The sequence below is a fragment of the Brachyhypopomus gauderio genome, chromosome 13, assembly GCF_052324685.1.
Source record: "Brachyhypopomus gauderio isolate BG-103 chromosome 13, BGAUD_0.2, whole genome shotgun sequence".
Taxonomy (NCBI): Eukaryota; Metazoa; Chordata; class Actinopteri; order Gymnotiformes; family Hypopomidae; genus Brachyhypopomus; species Brachyhypopomus gauderio.
In genome coordinates this window covers 16,585,546-16,607,408 of record NC_135223.1, presented here as the reverse complement: position 1 = coordinate 16,607,408, position 21,863 = coordinate 16,585,546, and the positions used below count along the sequence as shown (strand labels likewise).

Sequence of the window (21,863 nt, the reverse complement as noted above, 5' to 3'; positions counted from 1 at the left end):
GAGAGAGAGAGAGAGAGAGAAAGCATGAAGAGGAGGAGGATGTGAATCTGAGTGGGGTTAGTGAGAGGACATTGTTTGAGTTTTACCTACTGTGTGATAAAGTCTATATAATATTGATATCAGGCTGCAGTGATACGGTAATACAGTGATCTTCTAACTATGTTAAAAATAGCATCATAAATCATCATGGTCAATATCTGATTTATTGACACTAGGGACGGCTTCACATCCCATATTTGTTATCTACTGTAAAGACCAGACAGACCCTTAAACAACATTAATTAAACAATATTAATCATCAGCATGAATCTGTCAGTGTGGGCTAACACACACATTCAGAAGCAGTGATTACTGCCAGATGAACTAGCTTTTAGCTTTCAGTCTAATTTTCTGGATGTGTTTTTGAAATAACTAAACTATAAACTAATGTAAACTATTTGTGAATGCCTGCCTTTTGAGGAGAAACATGCTATTTGTCTGATAGCATCTTCATAGCCAGCCATTGGTTCCCACTAATTATCACTGTGTGACAACACCAGCTGACCTTGGAATCATTATGCTTCGTCACTCATCATTTATTTGTGACCTTTGTCCTTGTTTGACTTCACCAGTTGTTTTCTCCTTAGTTGGTCTAAAACTGATGAAAACTCTCTTTATGCTATATATTAATGTTAATTTCCCATGCCTTACAATAAAATGTCTGGAGTCTTCAAGAATAAATTTCTCTTTCCAATTTTCCAGTTTTAAAAGTAAATGTATTTTAGTATGACATCAGGGAGCACAGCACAGTGATGTAAAATGACATCACTGCACATATACCATAGAGCACACTGCTTGTACTCCTTGTCTGACTCCCTCACAAAAACATACACCTACATACATATATATAGTTTCCACATCCTCTGCATATACCCTTTTGCACTGGGGTTGCTTGTGCAGCTTTCTAACAGTCCCCTGTCCTCCACTCTCGTCCATGTCTTGTATGTGCTCCAGTAGTCCAGTTTTCATCTGATTGCGCTGGTCCGCAGCATCAGACCTTGTTGACTCGGGGTGACACCTAAGCCGGTTTGACTCTCTTATTTCTAACTCTCATTGTTAGTGAGGTAGGCAGTAGGAGGTGTTGAGAAAAAGCTTGAGAAATATTCAGGGCTGAGAGAAGAGTTATAAAAGACGTGAAAATTGACGGCAACAGTGGTTCCACAAGTAATTGGAGAACTAGGGGCTGTAAACCCCCAAACTGTGTGAGTGGTTCCAGTAGATCCCTGCAACAACTCAGATTTCTGTCCAGGAGAGTGCAGTCCTGGGAACAGCTAGGATACTAAGCAGGAAACCACAAGCTCCCAGGACTCTGGTAGAGGACCTGAGCTTGAAGGAAAAAAGACTACCTGGGGGTGGATGAGTGGGGAGTTTTTATATATATACAGTACCAGTCAAAAGTTTGGACACACCTGACTGAATGTATGTTTTCAATAGTAGCAAAGACATTTTAATCAAATGTGTTATGCTTATGTCTGTTTTTGAGAGAAATAGAATTTGGTCAATATGTATGCCTATATGCAAATTCATTCACAATTCACACAATTTTAGATGCACCCTCAGCAAATAGTCTTCTTTCAGAACTTAATTTCCTCATCTTATAAGTCAAGTGTTCTGCAAATGTGACAATGTCTTCAGGACATTGTATGGAAAGCATCATAGGTATATATAAAAGTAGAAGTTTGGACAGACAGACAGACAGACAGACAGACCGACAGACAGACAGACACACAGACACAGACACACACACACACACACACACACACACACACACACACACACACACACACACACACACACACATATATATATGTAATTGTATATAATTGTACATATGCAGAGATTCAAAGTGACTTCAATGTGCACACACATGCACATGCTAGTCAGTGTTGTAAACAATGTGTTTTCCTGGCAGTGTAAGTACTTGTCATGTCTCCACTGCTGTTGTATTGATCACTGGCCCCAAGGGCAGTCCAAAGTGATCTCACGATTAAGGCTCTTGTTTAGTCCTTCAAGGGGAGCCTTGTCTTTACCTAAGAGTCATGACATTTGTCTGCGCATGAACTGACAAACAGCAAATGATCAGTGACCTTCATGTCTCTCTCCTTAACCTGAGATGACCCACGATGTCTGCACCTTTGTAGCCCACTCTACTTATTCTGCCTTTCTGATTGGTATACATGAAGCTCTGAGCCAAAAGTAGAGAATGGCTACCTACTGTTATGGACTTTTAAATGTATCCCCAAGAGAGGGTGGATGCTAGTGTCAGGTCCTGCTTTATCTGGCCTTATTGATCAGGCTTCTTTCAGAACATTCCTGGTGAGGCCCCTTTTCTGTTGCTGATACACACAACAGATTAACCCCTAGCTGTAAAATGGTTAAATTGTAAAAAAGAGCGTGACACAGAACCTGCCCTTTGCATACATTAAGCATTACTGTATGCAATGCTTAATGAGCAGCATTTATGAACTCTTGATGTTTTTATGAAGCATACATGATATGAATGTGTAGTATAAAATCAGTTAGAATCAGGTAGATAACAATCACTTGATTGTCATCTAGATAAACCAACAGATTCTTGAGTTTAGAGAGGAAAGATGGATAGATACAGGTGTCACTTACATGCATTCTATCTCTGTCAGAATAGTTCTTATAAACTGTCTACGAACCTTGAATGTGTCATGACTCGTCAGTTCTCAAAATGCAAACCAGTGCTCAGAATCCAGGCCATGGTCAGATCGAGCACAGGTGCACCATGACAAGGGTTTTCTGCTGGGAGCCACTGGTATGAACACTTGTTAGAGTTTGTGGGCACTCATTGATAACACATATGTTGCTCAGCTCCAGACTTAAGAAAGAAGATAGACCAGGTGGCTTTGATTGCATTGATGACCTTTTGAGAGACATTGTTATCCAGGAGGACTAACATATTTAGCTGTATGACAGTATGTGTGCTCCCTGGGAAATTAACCCCTGACCTTGTGGTTACTAGCACCTGTGCTTCCTGCCAGGTGAACTACAGGAGCTATGATGAGGCCTTGAGAATGTTTTACATGCTGGACATTCCTGTTGTGTTCACTGTATGTCCCTATGTCTACAGACTGCAGTGGGGAAATCATTTTAGTACACTTTGTTAAATATTTTGGTGTCTTGGTCATGCAGTGGACATTTCAGTATGCATATTCAACTTTTTAAAAACAATCTGTTGGCTTTCTGTAAAATTTTGTGTTGGTAAAATCTTATAACATTATTTCATTTGTGTACTAAGCACGTATTTGTACATTTTTGTGATTGTTGTAACAGCGCAACTCATCTCTGCTTATAAACATTACACAAAACGTTTGATACACTGGTCATAGGTGAAGTCAAAACATTTGCTCGATGGCTAACTTTCTTAGGTCTTTTAAGGGGAAATAATCATAGAGATTGATCTATAGTTAACATGCAATCTAAAACTAACATTTCCTTTCATTTCCACAAAACTGATACAATGAGACAGCGGTTGCAGCTGGATATAGTTTAAGACACAAGGTAAACATTTTCTATTAGGCACCTTATATACATTTCACGTGCCAGAGTTGTGATCATCACTTGCATTGTGTTGGAAGCTGTGCAATTATAAGAGGGCTGTTCAGATGCATTATAAACTACACACACACATTGATTTTGGCATCCACTGCATCCAGTGCTGGCTAATGCTCAAAAGGAAACATGGTCATCACACTTGTAGCACAGTTGCAATCCAATAGCTTTTTGTCATGCTGCTTTCCAAAATTGAAAATTAGTGGCTGGGGTTGGCATCGCTAGAACCACTCTAAACATCAAAAGCTGAAAATAACACAATACAGATCAACTTAAATGTTTTGAGTGTGTGTGTTTATGTGTGTGTGTGTGTGTGTGTGTGTGTGTGTGTGTGTGTGTGTGTGTGTATGCGTGCGTTCGTGCGTGTGTGTGTGTGTGTGTGTGTGTGTGTGTGTGTGTGTGTGTGTGTGTGTGTGTGTGTGTATGCGTGCGTTCGTGCGTGTGTGTGTGTGTTTATGTGTGTGTGGACTTCAGACAAGCTGCATGACAAAGGAAGAACGAGATTATGAACATGCTGTTTGTGTAATATACATTTGATTGAGTCACTGGACATGAAGGTCTATGTGTATTTTTATGCTATTCCATATTTGTATCATTTTACAATTGTTATTATGCTGTGCTATTGGCATGTACAGCCTTTTCACATGTTGTCAGACAGAATGCTAACAAAGCAGGTGTGGTGGCTGAAGTAGGCAGAGCGTGTGGCAGCAGAGGGTGGTGCATGAAGAGGAGAAATAAGGTTTACCAAAGCATGGAGTGTAATTAAAGAGGCATGCTGTCCCTGTGAAACAGTGGTGAAGGGGAGGAGCTCAAACAAGATGAATCTAAGTGGGTCGCAGGAGCACAGTACATTTCCTCCCGCATCACTGGGACCAGGCGTGGAGTGAATCAATGCAAGGAATGTAAAAACATAATGCAATGTTTTGTGGTGTGCATGCGCACTCAGGTTTTATCACTGTTTCTCACAGGTTAGCAAGAATGTGGAGTCTTGGTGGATTTCTGTTATGGGCAAACTGTAATCTTGTATTTTATTGCATTACAAGAGCCCTGATTAAATAAGACTATGAAAATGAAAAAGACATAGTTTCCTGAAGCCTGAGCAAACCATGCAGGACATTCATTGACAGGGTTCTCAATTAATGAAGACATTAACAAATATCATGTTACACAAAGTACGTTTTGCGGCCAGGGTGTGGTAAGTGTTGTAAGTCTTGGTGGCCTACCAAACAAGTAACACTTGCTCCCATTTTAACTCTTGAGATTATGATGTCAGTGAAAAGTTACTTCTTTGTGCACAATGCTAGTTTTTTTTATTTGTCACATGGTTTGCTTTGAATCTATATGGAGAGTATAATACTTGGGTTTCTCTGAGACTGTGATTAGAAGCAAGAATACTGATAAAAAGCTTGTTTTAGCATTGATCACTGTGTCTAACTATGTAGTGTGTTCTGTCTGTAATATTCAATACTTGTGACTCACTGACTGATGGGATTTTTTTTTCTTTCATATGACTGGCATTTTAATGTAATGACTCATAGGAGTCGTTTTTGTATGTGCAGGTTTGTAGGACAGAGCTGCATATATATATATATATATATATATATATATATATATTGTATCTGTGATGCAAAATTAGATATATCATTATAATTTATTGTTATTTCAGACACAAGAGTTCTTAGGATTTCAGTTTTTTTTTTTTTTTGCTAGCACCGCACTTCATTTTCAACATTGCTTCTTGCCCCTTTGTTCTTTTAGCTCGATGATCTACTTGTTTTCCTGTGAAGTCACAGGCATGCTGTCAAGCTAGTGATTGATTGAGAACCTCCTAACAACAGGGGCAACGCTACTGCTATGCTGCCTTGTTGATGTTCAGGGCAGTAATTGTCAAAAAGTGAAGTCCTCATCTGGTGAGACTGTTGGCAAATTTGTCAGTGAAGAATGAGGACCAACCTTGGCATCAGCCATTAAAAGAGATCATCAGAGCGACCCTAAGTAGTGTGACTTCTTTGAAGTGAAATTAAAATGTGTGTGAGTGTGGTGGGAGTGCGTAATGAAGGAGGAGATGCAGAAAGAGAGCTTAAAGGAGAGCACTCTCACAAATGACTGAACCACAGGTCTCAACGAGGAGGTGGCAACACGCTCCCTCCTCCCACCTCCCGCCTCTAGTGCTGAAACGGTGCCTCTCCCTTTTCATCTGGATGTCAATAATACTGCTGTAGTTCAGTGTAATAACCATAATAGCTGTAATAACTGTTAATAGACGTTACTAGCACACATTAACTAACACACTACCAGTGCATTCACTGGTATCTAACATTTTTACTTTTTTACTCCAGACTTCTGGGTCTGGACTCTTGGATGTGTATACAAATGCAGACATTAACAATAAATTAGTAAGTTTGTAGAAATTAGGGCATCATCTTAATGAATGGACATGCAACTTTTAATTGATATGAAGGATTGAGGTGGTACACTGTAAAAAATTGCTGTTAATTTACAGCAGAATTCCAACAGTATTAACCTGTTATTTTTGAAAACAGCACTCTACTGTTAATACAAACAGAAAATTGGTAATTTACTGTTCTTTAACAGGACTATAAATTTACAGGGAAAATCTGACAGTAAACTACTGTATACTTCATATACAGGAAGTTGCTGTGAACTGATAAGCATTGTGGGTATCTTTGCTGTAATTCGAGCGCCCCCTTTTGAGCATTTCCTAATTACAGTAATTAACTGTAATTAGCAATGGCTGCTGGGAGATTAGAAAATCCTGAGTTTTTTCCCTATTTTTTTCTACTTGCTTGAGTGTTTTAGCAGTTGTAACACTGCATTGTGGTGCAAGTTACATCGTGGACCTGAAAACCTAATCTAAGTTTTTAGCTAACCGTACGAAGCTAACAAAAAATATTAGAAAAATACTTAGGCTAGAATTTTATATAAGGGCAGTCATGGCCTGGTGGTTAGGGAACTGGTCTTGTGACCGGAGGGTCGTGGGTTCAATTTCCAGACCTTAGGCCATGACTGAGGTGCCCCTGAGCAAGGCCCTTAACCCCCAAATTGCTCACTTGTATAAAAATGAGATTAAAATGTAAGTTGCTCTGGATAAGGGCGTCTGCCAAATGCCATAAATATAAACCCAGCCATTGATGGTTAAGGGTCTTGCTCAGGGGCCCAGCAGTGGCAGCTAGGAGGAGGGGGGGATTCGAACTCAGGACCTTTGGATTGCAACACCAACGTCTTAACCACTGAGCTACTGCTGCCCTTTGAGCTGTTGTTTTTGTATACAGAGTTCTGTTAGCTGTAACAGAAATTAACAGTAAATTGCTGTAGGTTAAAAAAAACAGTAATATTGTGTAGATTGTGTTTACAGTATTATGCTGTAATTGTAATTACAGTATCCGTACTGTAAAAATAGGGTATAATACTGGTGAAACTGCTGCCAGTAAATTACTGTAATTTTACATGGAAATGGTGGACCAGAAAGCTTTGTGCTCTTTCCCCCATGCACTGTTTTACATCAACTGTCTATTAATGACCCCACCAGTCAAAGTGCTGCAGTTTGCCAATCACACTGCTGTCATACTTCAGCCTCACATGATCACAGATGAGGTGAGTCAGAGAGGAAGGATGTGCTATGTCCTGGTATGCCATTATCAGCCTGGGACATCATTCAAATAGCTGAGATGATAATTGAGTTCCACAAGCACCCTGAACAGCCCAGACCGATCAGTCAGAGACAGCTGCCAGGTTCCTTTCTGGTCAGCTTAAACAAGAACGTCACCTGGAATGCAAAGAAAGCATAGCAAGTTGTCCTTTCCACAACAACACTCAACACACAGCTAGAACAGTGCATACTTAGTACAAATTTAAAACAACATCTTTGAAAGTCATTATCATATAGCAAATCACAGTTTGAACCACCTGTTCACCCACATACCGCCCAATCAACCCAGGGAACAATACGAACTTTGTTCAGAAAGTAATCATTTATACCCACTTCCCACTACAAGCCAACCCCTGAAGCCTAAATTTACTGAGTAGGACATTGTTGTTGAAGCTGCCACTTGAAATATACCGGTATAATAAATAGATGTAGTGTACTGTACTTCTTCATCTGTGCATGACAGTGCATGTGTATGGAGGAGCTGAGTCCTGAGATGGGTTGTACTAATTCTACCAAGACAAATTTACTGTATAACTGATCTAATTCTAATCCTCATCTATAGAGAAACATGTAAGTAAGTCTTTATGTAAGTCTTTATGTAAGTAAAAATGAAGCTAATTTAATCAATAGGTGGAAATGCAGCAGGGGTATTATTTTGGGACCTTTTCTTCTCACATAATTAGAAAGCATGAAGATGCATAGAACATCTAGTGGTGAAATATTATGATCTTGAGACAATAGACATTAGAGATCTAAATAAACCTCAATCCAAAGGACAGCTGACACCTCAAAGCCTAGTGGCCTTAGCAACTGTGACAAGTGTTTTCTAGCTGATGCAGCACTTCTGTGTGTGTGGGTTTTTTTGTCTGTGTGTGTGTGTGCCTGTGCCTGTGTATGTTTGCCTTTAGCCACAGACTCACAAGGCCTCTAATAATATTGCGAGTTTGCACTGCCTACTGCTGAGATCTCGTGCGCCATGTGGCGAGTGTGGGGCAAGGCTTGGGACAGCACTGCATGAGACGGCCTCCCTGTCACGTACAACCACACAATGAGGGCTGACCCTGTTGGCAGATGGGTAAGCTCTGGACGATGTTATCCTACTTTGAACGTGACATCTGAGAGAGCTGATGCAGCCTAGAAAGAACTCGAGCCATGCAGCAGAGGTGAGCAGAGAGTCAAAGTGACAACGGTGCCCCAGACCTGCTTTCCTAAAGAAACTCTCACGCTGGGATCATTTTCACAGCCAGAGTCATCAGAGTGATACTCACTCACACCTCCACTTGCTAAAACTGTGAGCATGGAGTCAACGACAACATTCATAACTGATGATACACAATTACTGCAGTGTAAAATGGTGCCAGTAATGTAAACTGGCTCATCAGGGGTTTAGCCCATACCACAAAGCAAGCTAATAATCTCAGCTTAATTGAAACAATCTAACTCATTGCTTTCCACAAACGAATCCAGGCACAACTTGTTCCCACTAATTCAAGGCAGAATTTGACAATTGAGGTTCATAAATGTGCACAAGATACACAAGCAGCCCAGGTGATTGCCAGTGCTGCAATATGTCAGCGAAAAACAGCAAAGGAAAGCGTGGCTTTCTCCTCCCCTGCTGAGCAGGATTTATGCATTCAACTGTACAGAAAGTAAAAAAAAAAAGAAAAAGTCACAAGAAAAGGCAATACCACAGCGACGAATAAAACCTCGATAGGTGGCTTAGCAAAAAATAGGAGACTGAATGTATAAGCGTAAAAAAGTGTAAGAATGTGTAATTAAACATAATGAAATATTCTGTCTTGAGTAGACCATGATAGAACTGGGCAAATCATTTGTAATTAAATCTCTTGAAGTTCCTGAAGACAGGCTGCTTCAACAAGCATTTAGAAGTTTCACTGAAATGATGGACTTAAACTCCAGAAATACCATGGCATTTAAAGAACTGCACATTGAGTACAGTTTGAAAGGCACTAAGCTGTCTGTCACCTAAGTACATACATAAAACGGTGAAATCAAAAGTTACTGTATTTAGCACCTTGACAAGTCAAATACTTGGTTGGAATGGGATTCTGTTACAGGCCCACTGAGTGCCACTGTAAAACTACTGCAATCAGTTTAATCACTGCTCAAAGTGACACTGAATAGCGCCCTGAGGATTCAGAGTGTGGAAGCTCACTGTAAGACCCACCTGAAGTGGCTGCTGAAATACAGATGTCAAAGCTATCAGGGAGATGATGACATGCTCCGCCCACCTTCGCCTCCATGGCAACTGCTCTGCCATTCTGTAGCAGCGAGCGTTTAAATCCTAATCAGCATATTAATCACTAATTGCTTCCCCTCACATGCATGCTGCTGTTCCCCTGGAAGGTGAGCGAGTGTGGAGTTCTTGATTGACACCGAGTTCAGTGGGCTGTTGTAATCACAGTATAGGCCAGCTGAGCGTTCAGTTTTCCCTTGGTTAGCACGCCAGCGACGTTCTAACGACAAGGAAAACGCGCAGTTCTTTCGGCCGACTGAAATCAATACGCCCACTGAAATCAGACTCAAGTGTCTTCTTATCTCTAAACGCCACCTCCTTCAGCAGAAGTTCTAGTTATGTCTTTAAGATTCTGATGCAGAGGGCTGAAAACTGAAGGACTGTTGTTATGATTAGTCACTTTGAAATGAATTGTGAATGAGTAATACCTCTCTCAGGTATCCATTTTGTGGGTATCAAATTTGCCAGGTGATTTTGGCATCTCAGTTCTCTTTTATTTTATTTTTATTTTTTTATCAAGTGAGACTCTTCTTTTATCTCATCAGTGGTTTGTTATACTGAAATGTCACCAGACTGTTTCATGTCTACAGTTTTACTGACTCATAAGGGAAATGGCTACTAAGAAAACCAACTTATAATTTAGGTAATACTTAGTACTGTTGCGAGGCAGAAACAGCTTGAAGTGAGGCTGGAGCTGTTAGGTCTTTATTGTACATTTAAACAGAAAGCTAACAATGCAAAAAGGCACACAAGCACTACAATAACCACTCACAGTCCAAACGAGTGCTAAACAGTCACAAACTCAGAAAGCACAAAAAGAGCAAGAGAAGCACGTTATGTCTAGTGCATGGGTTGGTTCTTTCAGGGCTAACTCAAGGAAGTCCAATGCCAGATGATACTATGGACGCTGTGGTGTAGGGATGGGGAGCAGCTTACCTGCGGGCAGAGAACGTGGCACTCAGAACACAAGGCTACGTGTTTGTTGACGTCCCTGTGCATTGCCAGCCACCAGTAACACGTTCCCAGCAGCTGGGCCATTTGGTGGTCCCAGGGTGTCCTGTGCCCAGGGAGGTGTGTGCCTAACTAATACATTCCGTTCTTTGGTGTGGAGGCACATATAACCTGTGTTCAGGGCAGCGAGGGTGGGGGTTTGCTCACTGGCGATATGGCACTGCACAGTTCTGTGGCACCACCCGACCCCGCCCAGTTGGAGCCAGCCTGGACACAGGCGGCGATGTTCCCCACCAGAGACCGGAGCTCACCAAGCTCTCATTGTTGCTGTCCGATAGCGGCATGTTGGGCTGCCAAGACACTTGCCACATCCGTGAAACCCGCATTGCTGGGCATTCTGTGGCGAGGCAGAAGCAGCAGAAGTCGCAGGTATGGGCATCTCCTCTGAGAGCCGGGACCCACCCACCTTGACAAGAACTCATTATTAGTATTAATACAGAGGTAATACTGATCACCTCTGATTAATTTAAGAGCTTTGCTGTTGTTTATCCCAAAATTGTGTCAAGCTTACAAAAATTACGGAACATTGAGTTTATACATAAGGGGAATCCACTGCTGTAATTTATCTGGGCTCGCTGATAATCTGCTCACTTTAGTTGATTCTTTGTAATAATTTGCTGATTGTAAAATTCTGTAAATGCAGTACAGATATGGGTAACCAGAGTTACACTGAGTAATACTGGTTAGTAACATACTAAGTCTTATAGGTTCACAGTTAATCTAGAAAATAGAGAGACTGCATCTCAAGCTAATCAATGGAGTCATAAATTCAAGCTGTGACTTAAAGGAAAATCCTGGGCTTTCTTGCCATGACAGCTTTAGTGTCATGTTTCACTTTGTCTCAGTTCCCATGCAGTTGTGTCACCTTGTCTCAGCACACAGTAGCATCAGTCAGTCTGAGCTTGGTTAGAGGATATTTCGTTCTAGTAGATCACATAGCCGCACAGGTGTTCTCCTAAATCTGATGCATGAATATTAGAGTCACACTGCCACTCACAATGTTTTCCTGGCGTAAGAGGTCACCACAACCAATCGGATTGTATCTCACTCGTTTGCAAAGTCAGAACGCATTGGATACAGACATTACTATGGAACCTGAGATGACTGGAATTCAGAGCAGGCTTCACAGCTGATGTGTTTGCTTTTGCACCCCATTATGGATTTAACTCTAAAGTCTAAAGTGTTTTTGCTTTAAACTGTATGTACATACATCTATCTTAGTAATATTACATCGCCACAAATATTATATGGGGTTATTCTTATGGAGCCAAATCTTGGATCGCTAGTATGCTGGAAGTGTTAGTGGACTGTGGCCAAATTCACTAGAATCAAGGCTTTGCTCACAGTCTTTCCCTCTAAAACTTCCATTGTCGTCTTGATTATTGGATCATCAACTTTAGGTCTTCAGTAGATAAAGGAAAAAACATATTTGAGCAATAGAACATAAACTAACTGAACTTATCTAATGGAAACAATGAACATATGAGACAGTGATTTAAAATTTTTAATTGTATTGCTGATATTTCCCTGTATCCTTTCTAGGGGTGTTCTGAGGGAGTGTTAAGCTATTTAAAGTTTTATATAAGGCAGTTCAGGTTTTGTATTCTATATAGCCCAACTGTTTTTTAAAGAATGTTCTGCATAAGGATGTATTATTTTCTACTCTTTTGATTGGAAATACAGTTTGTATACCTCTGAGCCAAATAAATCTTTGCAGTATATATTTTCAGCTCTGTTACTCTGTAAGGTATTTTTAAATGCATAAAGTACAAAAACTAGAACTATATGTTAACCTCAGAGATTAAATTTATGCAGGTTATTCATGGATACTTGAAAATTTAAGTAAATGTATTTTTTAACCCTTGTACAATACACCATTCGTGGAGAAATAAAAATACTTCTAAAGGTGACAGAAATAAATCTTGTTGTGGACTTCTGGGGAGGGATTTGATGATAAGCTGCTGTAGATGTTGACATCATTAAGTTGCTGTCATCTCTCCGGACTCGTTCAAATTCATTCCTGTGCAAATGAATGTAAATAAAACATAGGCCTATGCACTTATTTAAACAAGTACAGTTTAAGCTTTTTCCTTTCTATGGATTAACACCCATGAAGTTAAATTTAACCTGTAAACTTTTTAAAAGTTTTAAAAACAGTTTTAAAAGTTTTCTTAGGTTATTTTACCCTTTTGCAAAATGACTGTTGGTTATCAGTTCTTTTATTTGCTCATTTGTTAAATTGAGTTCCCAGAGCTCGCTGAGGGACCTGGTTACACTGGGTTCATTTGGACTGAAGTCAGGGCCATGTCCAATCCATCACACATGAGCAGACAGACAGGCACTGCTCATGTTTTTCACTTTGCTCATTCAGTCGTTTAAACACAGTTCATGAGGCTTTGAAGATGTGAGCAGATGTCTTCAAAAGAAGCATTCTAAGTTAAACGCAGTGCGTAATCCACTTGGGATTGTAGATCTGACTAATAATCTGTGCAAATAAATGGCCCCAGTGATTGACAGAGATCATTTGTTGAAAAATTATCCCAAAATATATCTGACAGCTTGCTTGAGGGAGGAAGTGTCTCCACAACCTGACAACCAAAGCATACACTGTATATGGACTAGATGACAGATCTTTGAGACAGGAGAATGAGATAGATTGAGATATGATAGCATGAGGAGCCTGTCAGCTTTCTCAATAAGAGCAATCAACAGGACCAGTATTCCTGAGCTGCTGATGTATCCCCAGTGTCCAGTTCCTGTGGCGGAATGGAGCAATCTACATGCTGCAGCCGTACAGTTATACACAAGCTGAAAGATACATATGCCATATGTCAGCAATGCAGGGTCTTCATCCAACAAATAATAGGCAGATTGCCAGCAGAGAGCAAATGACATTCAGACAGATATACACGCAGTGTCTTAATTATATCAGTTGGCTATGAAGAAAGGCATAAAGTAATGCATGTAGATTGTGCTCTGTTGTCTTTTTAAAGTGAGATTGAAATTCATGTTATGTAAAAGATGGTTTATAGTACTGAAGCAGTGAGTCTTTGAATGGGTCTTAGACTCGCTTGGGCTCTCTTGGACTCTCTTAGGGTAATGCTTGTGGTGCATGGCTGTAGTCTGGTCTGATAATAATTATAATAGAAAAAAGTTATTTATTCTATTATTTTGTAATCCTTGATGAAATCTGTGATCCTCTGCCAAAAAGTGAAACACTTACATTTGATTATGGGGAACTGTGCAATTTTGTTGCAAATGCTAAGGACTCAAAGTTAATAACCCAGAAACCATGCATAAATAAAGGAATCCCAGTCTAAAATGTTGTCATCCAGATGCTCAGTGTTGTCTAGCGCCTGGCACCACTTCTCTGTGGGATTTTACTGCAGTTTCACTCATGGCTGACATTCTCTCCAGCATTTATGAGGTCCTCCGGGTGCCCACATATATATTTATTTATTTATTTTTATTTTTTTGCCATTTGATCTGGATGAGGGCCCTGTTTCTGATGTCATTTCTGATATGGGTCTGCCAGTAGGACTGTGCTGACATTTTGCTCAGGCTCTGTAACTTCTCCGTGTCAAGTGCAGAGATAAGGCCCACAAACGTCACTCTACTCTCTCTGGCCTCCCTGTAGGCTGCCAGTACATCTGCCAGCTGAAACCGACACTACACACACTTACACAGACACGTGAAGTACACAGTGATGAGAAAACACAGGACCTTGGCTTAAAGCAAACCAATGTACATTAACACAGATTTATTCTGAGAAAGTTACATGATATAAAGTGATGGTATAATGCACTATAATAGAAAAAAATAAATAAATAACTAATTATGAAGTAATTTAATTTGAATTGGTCTGCATTTAATCAGGGAGAATAGACATCCATTCTAATTACATTTGGGAAAGTTAATATTAAATTACCATGTAATTAATTGTCCATTATTTTAGTAATTGGTTTTTGTATACATTTCAGCATATTTGTGTATACATTTCTGCTTTTCTTTTTATATAACATGAGCACCATGCCATTTCCTATGCACATCACTTCCTAAAGCAAAACTACATCATTCCAACTCCCCTGCACCTCCACTCCACCTTCCCTGAACCTGCACTCCACCTCCACTCCACTTCCCCTGAACGTCCACTCCACCTCCCCCTGAACGTCCACTCCACCTCCCCCTGAACGTCCACTCCACCTCCCCCTGAACGTCCACTCCACCTCCCCCTGAACGTCCACTCCACCTCCCCTGAACCTGCACTCCACCTCCTCTCCACCTTCCCTGAATCTCCACTCCACCTCCCCTGGACCTCCTCTCCAACTCCCCTGCACCTCCACTCCACCTCCTCCTAAACCTCCAATTCACCTCCCCCTGAACGTCCACTCCACCTCCCCCTGAACGTCAACTCCACCTCCCCCTGAACCTCTACTCCACCTCCTCATGAATGTCCACTCCACCTCCTCATGAATGTCCACTCCACTTCCCCTGTACCTCCACTACACGTCCCCTGCACCTCCACTTTACCTCCCCTGCACCTCCACTTCACCTCCTCTGCACCTCCACTCCACCTCCCCGAACCTCCACTCCACCTCCTCCTGAACCTCCACTTCATCTGCCCTCCACCTCCACTCCAGCTCCCTCCACCTCCACTCCTCCTGCCCTCCATCTCAGAGCTGTTTTTTTATATCCTGCTGGATCAGCTGACCTGGTTGTGCTTTTGCTGTGCTGTGCTGTCAGTTATTAAATTACTATATTTTGTGCTTTGATGTTTCTGACACTGTAGCCGCTGTGGTATTTATCAGCAGGGCTAAAGTGACAGGAGAGAATTGACCATAAGCATTTTCAGTGTGAGAGGAGAATGTATAGTGTGCAGTTAATAGGTCAGAGAATTTGTCAGTGAATTTCGTCAGTCTGTGCTAGCTGTAGATGAAATGTGCCTGCACAGTCATTTGCAATAATGTGTTTAGGTAACTGGATAGAGACTTGACAACCACACACAATGAGTGTGCCCTGTTATAAACATTGAATTACTCTAGTCGACATCTGCAGGTTTGGTGTTCTGCAAATGATGACTTGTTTATGTAAAAAAAAATGTGCATATATTTTAGCATAATGAAAAATATTAATTTTAGCTTTATTAGCATAAACTTCACCTAGACAGTACAGGTTAATTTCCATGCGTTCACTGGCTGTGTCTGATTTGGTCGGTGAGGCTTAAAGGGGAAGTCATTAAAGTGTTGGCAAGAGGGGTGTTGGGGGCAGGGGTATTGGTCTGGGGAGGGGTGTTGGGTTGGGCGTAGGTGGGTTTTGGGTTGGGGTGAGGGCTGTTGGGGTTTGGGGTAGAGGGGTGTTGGGTTGGGTTGGGGAGCTTCTTCAAAAGAAATACAACAGTCAAAAATGCTGCTGGAAGACCTAGAAAACTATTTGGCCCTGTTTTGTTCAGTACTGCAAGAAACAGCATGGGCTACGCTGGCTCTCACATTGCTCCTCAGGTCCTCAGGTTGTTACCACTAACAAGTTTGTGTAACCACAAATACTGTAAGTGGTGACAGCACTAATGCATCTCGATGGTTGAGGTTATCCATTTGTGGCATGACCACATCACACTGCATGCTTGAAAAGATGAAAAATGATCACTTATCCAATTATTCAACCAAAAGATGTAACAGATGGCTTGGTGTGTATAAATACATGTTTGTGTCCAGAAGAATAACCACACAGTGAGGACGTGCTACTCCATTCACAGTTCTTAAACAACATTCCTATCTTGACGTTTTATGAAGTCATGCTTCAGACTATTTGCATATAGTATTGCAAGTCTTTCATTTAGTCATAACATCCCAGAAAGCCGTCCAGTGATCTAAATCGCTCTTTCTCTCCCTGGTCTCCTCCACTGTCCTCAGCTGTGAAGTAGCCATTAGGACAGGAGGCTCAGGATGAAAAGATGGCAACCATGCTGTTTCCGGGTCCCGAAAGCTTGCACCGGTTCACTCGTGAATCCCTGGCTGGTATCGAGCAGCGGATCGCTGACGAGCAGGCCCGGAAGGCCAGGGAATACCAGGAGGACCTGGGCGACGTGGAGCCACCCAAGCCTCGGGCCGACCTGGAAGCAGGGAAGCAGCTCGCGCGCATTTTTGGAGACATTCCATCCGGACTGGTGGGGGTTCCCCTGGAGGATATCGACCCATTCTACTTCCAGAACCAGAGAGTAGGTGCTATCATTCCACACATGCGCACACACACACACACACACTGCCTAATTTAACCAATTAACAGAGTTAGAGTTGAACACAAACAAACATGTATGTGCTTTGTATGTATTTGAACTTTATACCAGGTGTTGAAATTGTGCTTGCAGAAAACAAGAATTAGTGTACCTTTAATGGAAAAACAAAATGTTTTTTTTATCCACTGTCTCAACTATGTATTCAGTAGAAGCAGTTAAACAAATGTCCTTCAATGACCATGAATATCAGCTGATGAAAGACGAGTGTCAGCCCACACTTTGGAGTTGGCCAGCATTAGGGGTGTAATTGATGTATTTGAACTGTTTCACTGAAGACTGGAAAATAGGAAGGAACTGTTGAAAAAGATGAGTCACTGAGCTGATCATGGCTACTAATGCAACCACTGGCGTATTAGCGTGCGTCTCGAGTATACGTCCTCCCACGCCAGCCACACAAATCTATATTTTTATGGATTCTTGCCAAAATGTTTGGCCACAAAGTTGTTTATGTGAGAAAATTTGGCATGTTGACAGTCTTACTGAGATGTGTAATGACTGAAGTTAAAAGGTGCTGGCTACTGAACACACGCTGGTTTTGTCTCCTTTGTGGGGTTGTGCTGGTGTATCCTTCTGATTCACTCTGACGTTCAAACCTGGCATGCTCACAAACATTAGAAACCACTTCATCACTAAAATATTTAGCTTTTTTGAAATCTTGCTCCAGACTCAACAGTTATCTCTAATAAGCTACAGTAACATTATATAGTATTGCAATACTATACAATTATGCATTAGTGACTTTGTCCATAAAATAGTGTTATCAGCAGACAGTGTTTTCCAAGTGCCCAACATGTGTAAAGTCGACGATCCAGCACAAGTCAGTTCAATGTGTTCTATTTAACACTGACAAAGCCAGTGTATAGAGGATTAAATCAGTTATCTGAGAACGTGAGACCGGGAGCAAAGATGAAATGTTGCATGCTGTTGTGGTCAGTGCGGTGATTGCAATGGGACTGCAAAAGGTGGTGTTACACGCTGCACTAATGTGAGATCAGGTTTGAATTTGCTGTACTGGAAGGAAAACACAGGCACAGAGAAACTTATGCAGCATTGAAATAAAAGGGAAACATTGCCTAACTGAAAATAGTGAGAGTCCACTTCATCTTTTTGTCCTCCATTCTATGTTATTCCCCCAGACTCTCTTCCACGCAGACTCTGCAGATAATCTCCCACAGGATAAGTGAGGGAGGGAGAAGCAAACAGGAGCAAGTGTGACCCAAATGTTCCATAAAGATATGCTGCATTATCCACAAGTCCCTGTGTTTACAAGAGCACCTGGCCATAACACTAAGGAAGGCGTTTAACATGTGGCTAACAAAGACATTGTTAAACTAGAAAAAAAAGAAAGAGAGGAAGGGAGACATAGAGATAAAGACAGAGAGAAAGAGAGATAGAGAGAGAGAAAGATCTGTCTCTTACATCTTGCCACTGTTGCAAGTGGGAAAATTTGCTGACCCTGATGTTATCTGGCTGCAATTATTCTTCATGCGTTGACTCCTCACATTATTTATGCGACGGTGAGATGGTATAAATCCAGCAGACTAAGGAATCCATGAATCCTGGGCAGCCGAGCGGGGCGGATCATGCAGCGCGCGGACGGATCGCCTCCCTGCTCTTGTCACCCATAGTGACAAACAGTGTCCCCTGCTAGCACATATCCTCCCATTGAGACTCCCAGTAATTCATTTGTGAGCTGTTTTCCTGTCTGTGTTGTTTTGCTCTTTGTCATCTTTAAAATTACACTGGTGTGTAGAGGAAGGCCTCTTCTGAGAAGGAGACATGAGTTTGCAGGCTGGGGGAGCCACTTACTGTACACTTTTAATGATTTAGCATGGTTTTAACTGAGTGCGCAGTATACACTAGCCTCATTACAGACGACCAAAACAAATGAATAGTAATATACTGTAGTTGGCACTTTGATGGATTGCTACAGGACCAGTTTGGATATACTGTGCCCGTGTTTCTTGAGAATATGTGGACTTGTCCTATTAGACTATGACATAATATGCAATTAGATTTACAAAATGCCACACTGAGTTTAATAACTGTATTATTAGTATGTAAACTTGCCATGAGATAATTGAATGGGCTCGTGTGTCTGTGTGTGACTAATGTTTTTGGTTTGCTTCCTTGTTTGCCAGACTCCACGTGAAACTGGCCTTGTGGTTGCAGCTTGATTATCTCTGAACTGTTATCTTTTAGATGTCAAGTGTATTGTCACTTTTGTACTAACCTATTGCTTGTTTCTCTCTCCCCTCTCTTTCCAACAGACCTTTATAGTGCTAAACAAAGGGAAGGCCATCTTCCGATTTAGTGCCACATCTGCACTCTATATTTTTAGCCCTTTTCATCCTATTAGAAGAGCATCAATAAAAATTTTAGTACACTCATATCCTTTCTGCTGTCCCACTAGGGACTAAATTGTATTCGAAAGAGTTTAAAAACTGTATTGATTGTTTTTGACACTTTTGTTGCCCTTTACTGAACCGGTACCATGTGAGTAAAGATAAGACACCAGAGTCAATGCAAGTGACACACGGGGGAAGCTGCACAGGTCAATTATGCAATATGCACCTGATAATGTTTCTATGCCTTTGTGAAAGCACAAATGAAGATTTGTCCTAATCTATATCCATTTTAATTCATGACCTAAAAATCTGAAAAAAGTTTTTGAAAAGGCTGCAAATGAAGGAAGTTAATATGGGCATAGGAAAGACTCAACTGTCCACCATCTCTTACAGGAAGTCTAGGGGTGAGCTCACTCCTGCATTCTCGCCACACTATCCACACTCTGACATTCAAAGCGCCCTGCTATGTATGGGTGCTCCTTTGTGTGAACAATGCCAAGTTTGGATGGCTTGATTCCCAGCCATGGAGTGATCAAGCCTCCAAAGACCACGATGCCATCCCTATGCCCTTTCTGTGCCAGCAGCAACTAAAAATATCGGGCAGTGCAGTGAGCCAGGGTGTTGAGAAATATTAGGCTCATGGACACTTTGCTCTTGTTGAGCAGATAAGCAGGTGAAAGGAGTTACTCTGGAGGTGTTGCTATGGCACACCCACCATTCCCTCCTTCAGATTCCCTTATTGGGCAAAAATACAGCTACACAATCCTCACCGAACACTGTGGATCGCGTCAGTTCTCAAACCCCAAGTTTCAGCGATACCTTGGATTGCAATGGATTATACACAAGATTCAGGACCAAGCGCCTGTGTGTGTGTGTGTGTGTGTGTGTGTGTGTGTGTGTGTGTGTGTGTGTGTGTGTGTGTGTGTGTGTGTGTGTGTGTGTGAGTGCGTGTGTGTGGTGGCTGAGTGGTGAAAAGCACTCACTTCCAGGCGACGGCACAGACGCTACACGCCTGCGCTAATAGCAGATTACCCAAGGGAGTGGGCGCCAGGAAACATGTTTGATTAGCCAGTGCCACAAGAGCACATTCATAGCACACTGGCTCAGTGAGAAGGCAGAACGCAGCCTGTCGCCCCTGTGCTGAAGTGATTGCACTCATTAGAAAAATGCGAGAAATGCAATTCGCAAATCAGTGTGTCTGCGCCAGGCAACATAAGCAGCCTATCAGAGGGGAGAAATAACCTTAAGACAAGCTGCTGACAACACATGCTCTCGAGCATGTCCGAGACTCCACAGACCATTCTGGAGAATCAGAGAGCTCAGAGTGTTTCATACAGTGTGCTGAAGCACAATGTACATTGCCCCGAAACAGGGCCAACGTACTGTTCTAGCATAACTTTGGCATGCTTTATATGCCGGTGATGCTGAAATAGACATCTTCCTATTACGAATGTTAGCAGATGCTGAGTATGTCTTTGCTTAACCAGTCTGCTGTTCTTGCGGATATGAATCATTGTGACGGGGAGAGCATGGCTGAACACGCTGGAAGAACACGAGAACCTCCAAAGGAACCCAATACTGAGGAATCTTAGAATGTGGGATATCACAATGTTTCCCTGTATAGATGGCTAAAGTGTTAATTTCATTAACTGGAATCAGCAAACTCAATTAACTATTTAAAAGATAAATAACTGTGATGTTTTTTCTATGTAGCGTAATAATTTATTTGTGACCTAATAACTGTAGTAAGTTACAAAGAGAGTGGTGTTTTGGAAGAAGTTATATGTGGAGAGAGAGAAAGAAGAACTTAGGTCAAAATACAGGGAACTTACATTTAATAGAAAAGTAACATAATATTAATACAATACAACTGTTCACATGCTCTTCATATAGTGCCTTGTGGTGCTTAAATGATAAAAACCAAAATGAATACATAATTTAATACATAGAATATAAGTAACCGGACATTACTTTGGAACAAGGCATTAACAGTGTTATTCATCACAGTAACAAAACTTGATATTACCGTAACCCTCTCTGCACTAAACAAGATAAACATGATTAAGAAAAGTTTAACCAAGTATTCTTGTGAGATGTTGGAAGAAAATGTTTTTAAAATTCCCCATTGTCACATAATGAGGCCTAGATTACCCTGATATACAGTGGTTTCAAATTGCCCCTTCCAGAAGAAAATGATGAAAATAAGAGATTGTGGGAGGACCACATGCGGAGACTGTATTTACAGAAGCAGGACAGGCCCACGCCTCAATGACTGAGTTATCATTTTCAGCATCGTTTAGCAGAGTGAGCAGTTGTCAATTACTGTCAACTGGTTGCTGTGAACAGTTCGATTTTTAGACCCCTACATTACAAGTCCTATAAACCTGTAATCAAGCCCTGTTATGATGAATCTACTGCAAGAATTTGTCTCATATAAGCTCTGAGAAATATACATGAGGTTTTTTTTGCTTTACTACATGTTATCAGATGGGCAAAAATCAAATTTTAAGAATGTTAAATATACATATTTACATAACAGCATTTACATATAGATTGCAGTAATTAGACAGAGAAAGCATTTCAATTTCACAGTTATTTGATTAAATGACAATTTCGAGGACATATACAAGTTTGATGAGTAAATCATACTACAAAATCAGTCCCCCA

General features: G+C 41.2%; 1 protein-coding gene across 1 annotated transcript in view; it reads left to right on the top strand.

The window, feature by feature from the left end:
- scn5lab (sodium channel, voltage gated, type V-like, alpha b) overlaps window positions 1-21,863 on the top strand; it is a 100,944-nt gene that overhangs the window by 1,874 nt on the left and 77,207 nt on the right. Inside the window, exons 2-3 of the mRNA XM_076971290.1 lie at window positions 16,466-16,770; window positions 19,119-19,237. Coding sequence (XP_076827405.1) covers window positions 16,507-16,770; window positions 19,119-19,237 — 383 coding nt within the window. The 5' untranslated portion in view covers window positions 16,466-16,506. The remainder of the gene's footprint in view (window positions 1-16,465; window positions 16,771-19,118; window positions 19,238-21,863) is intronic.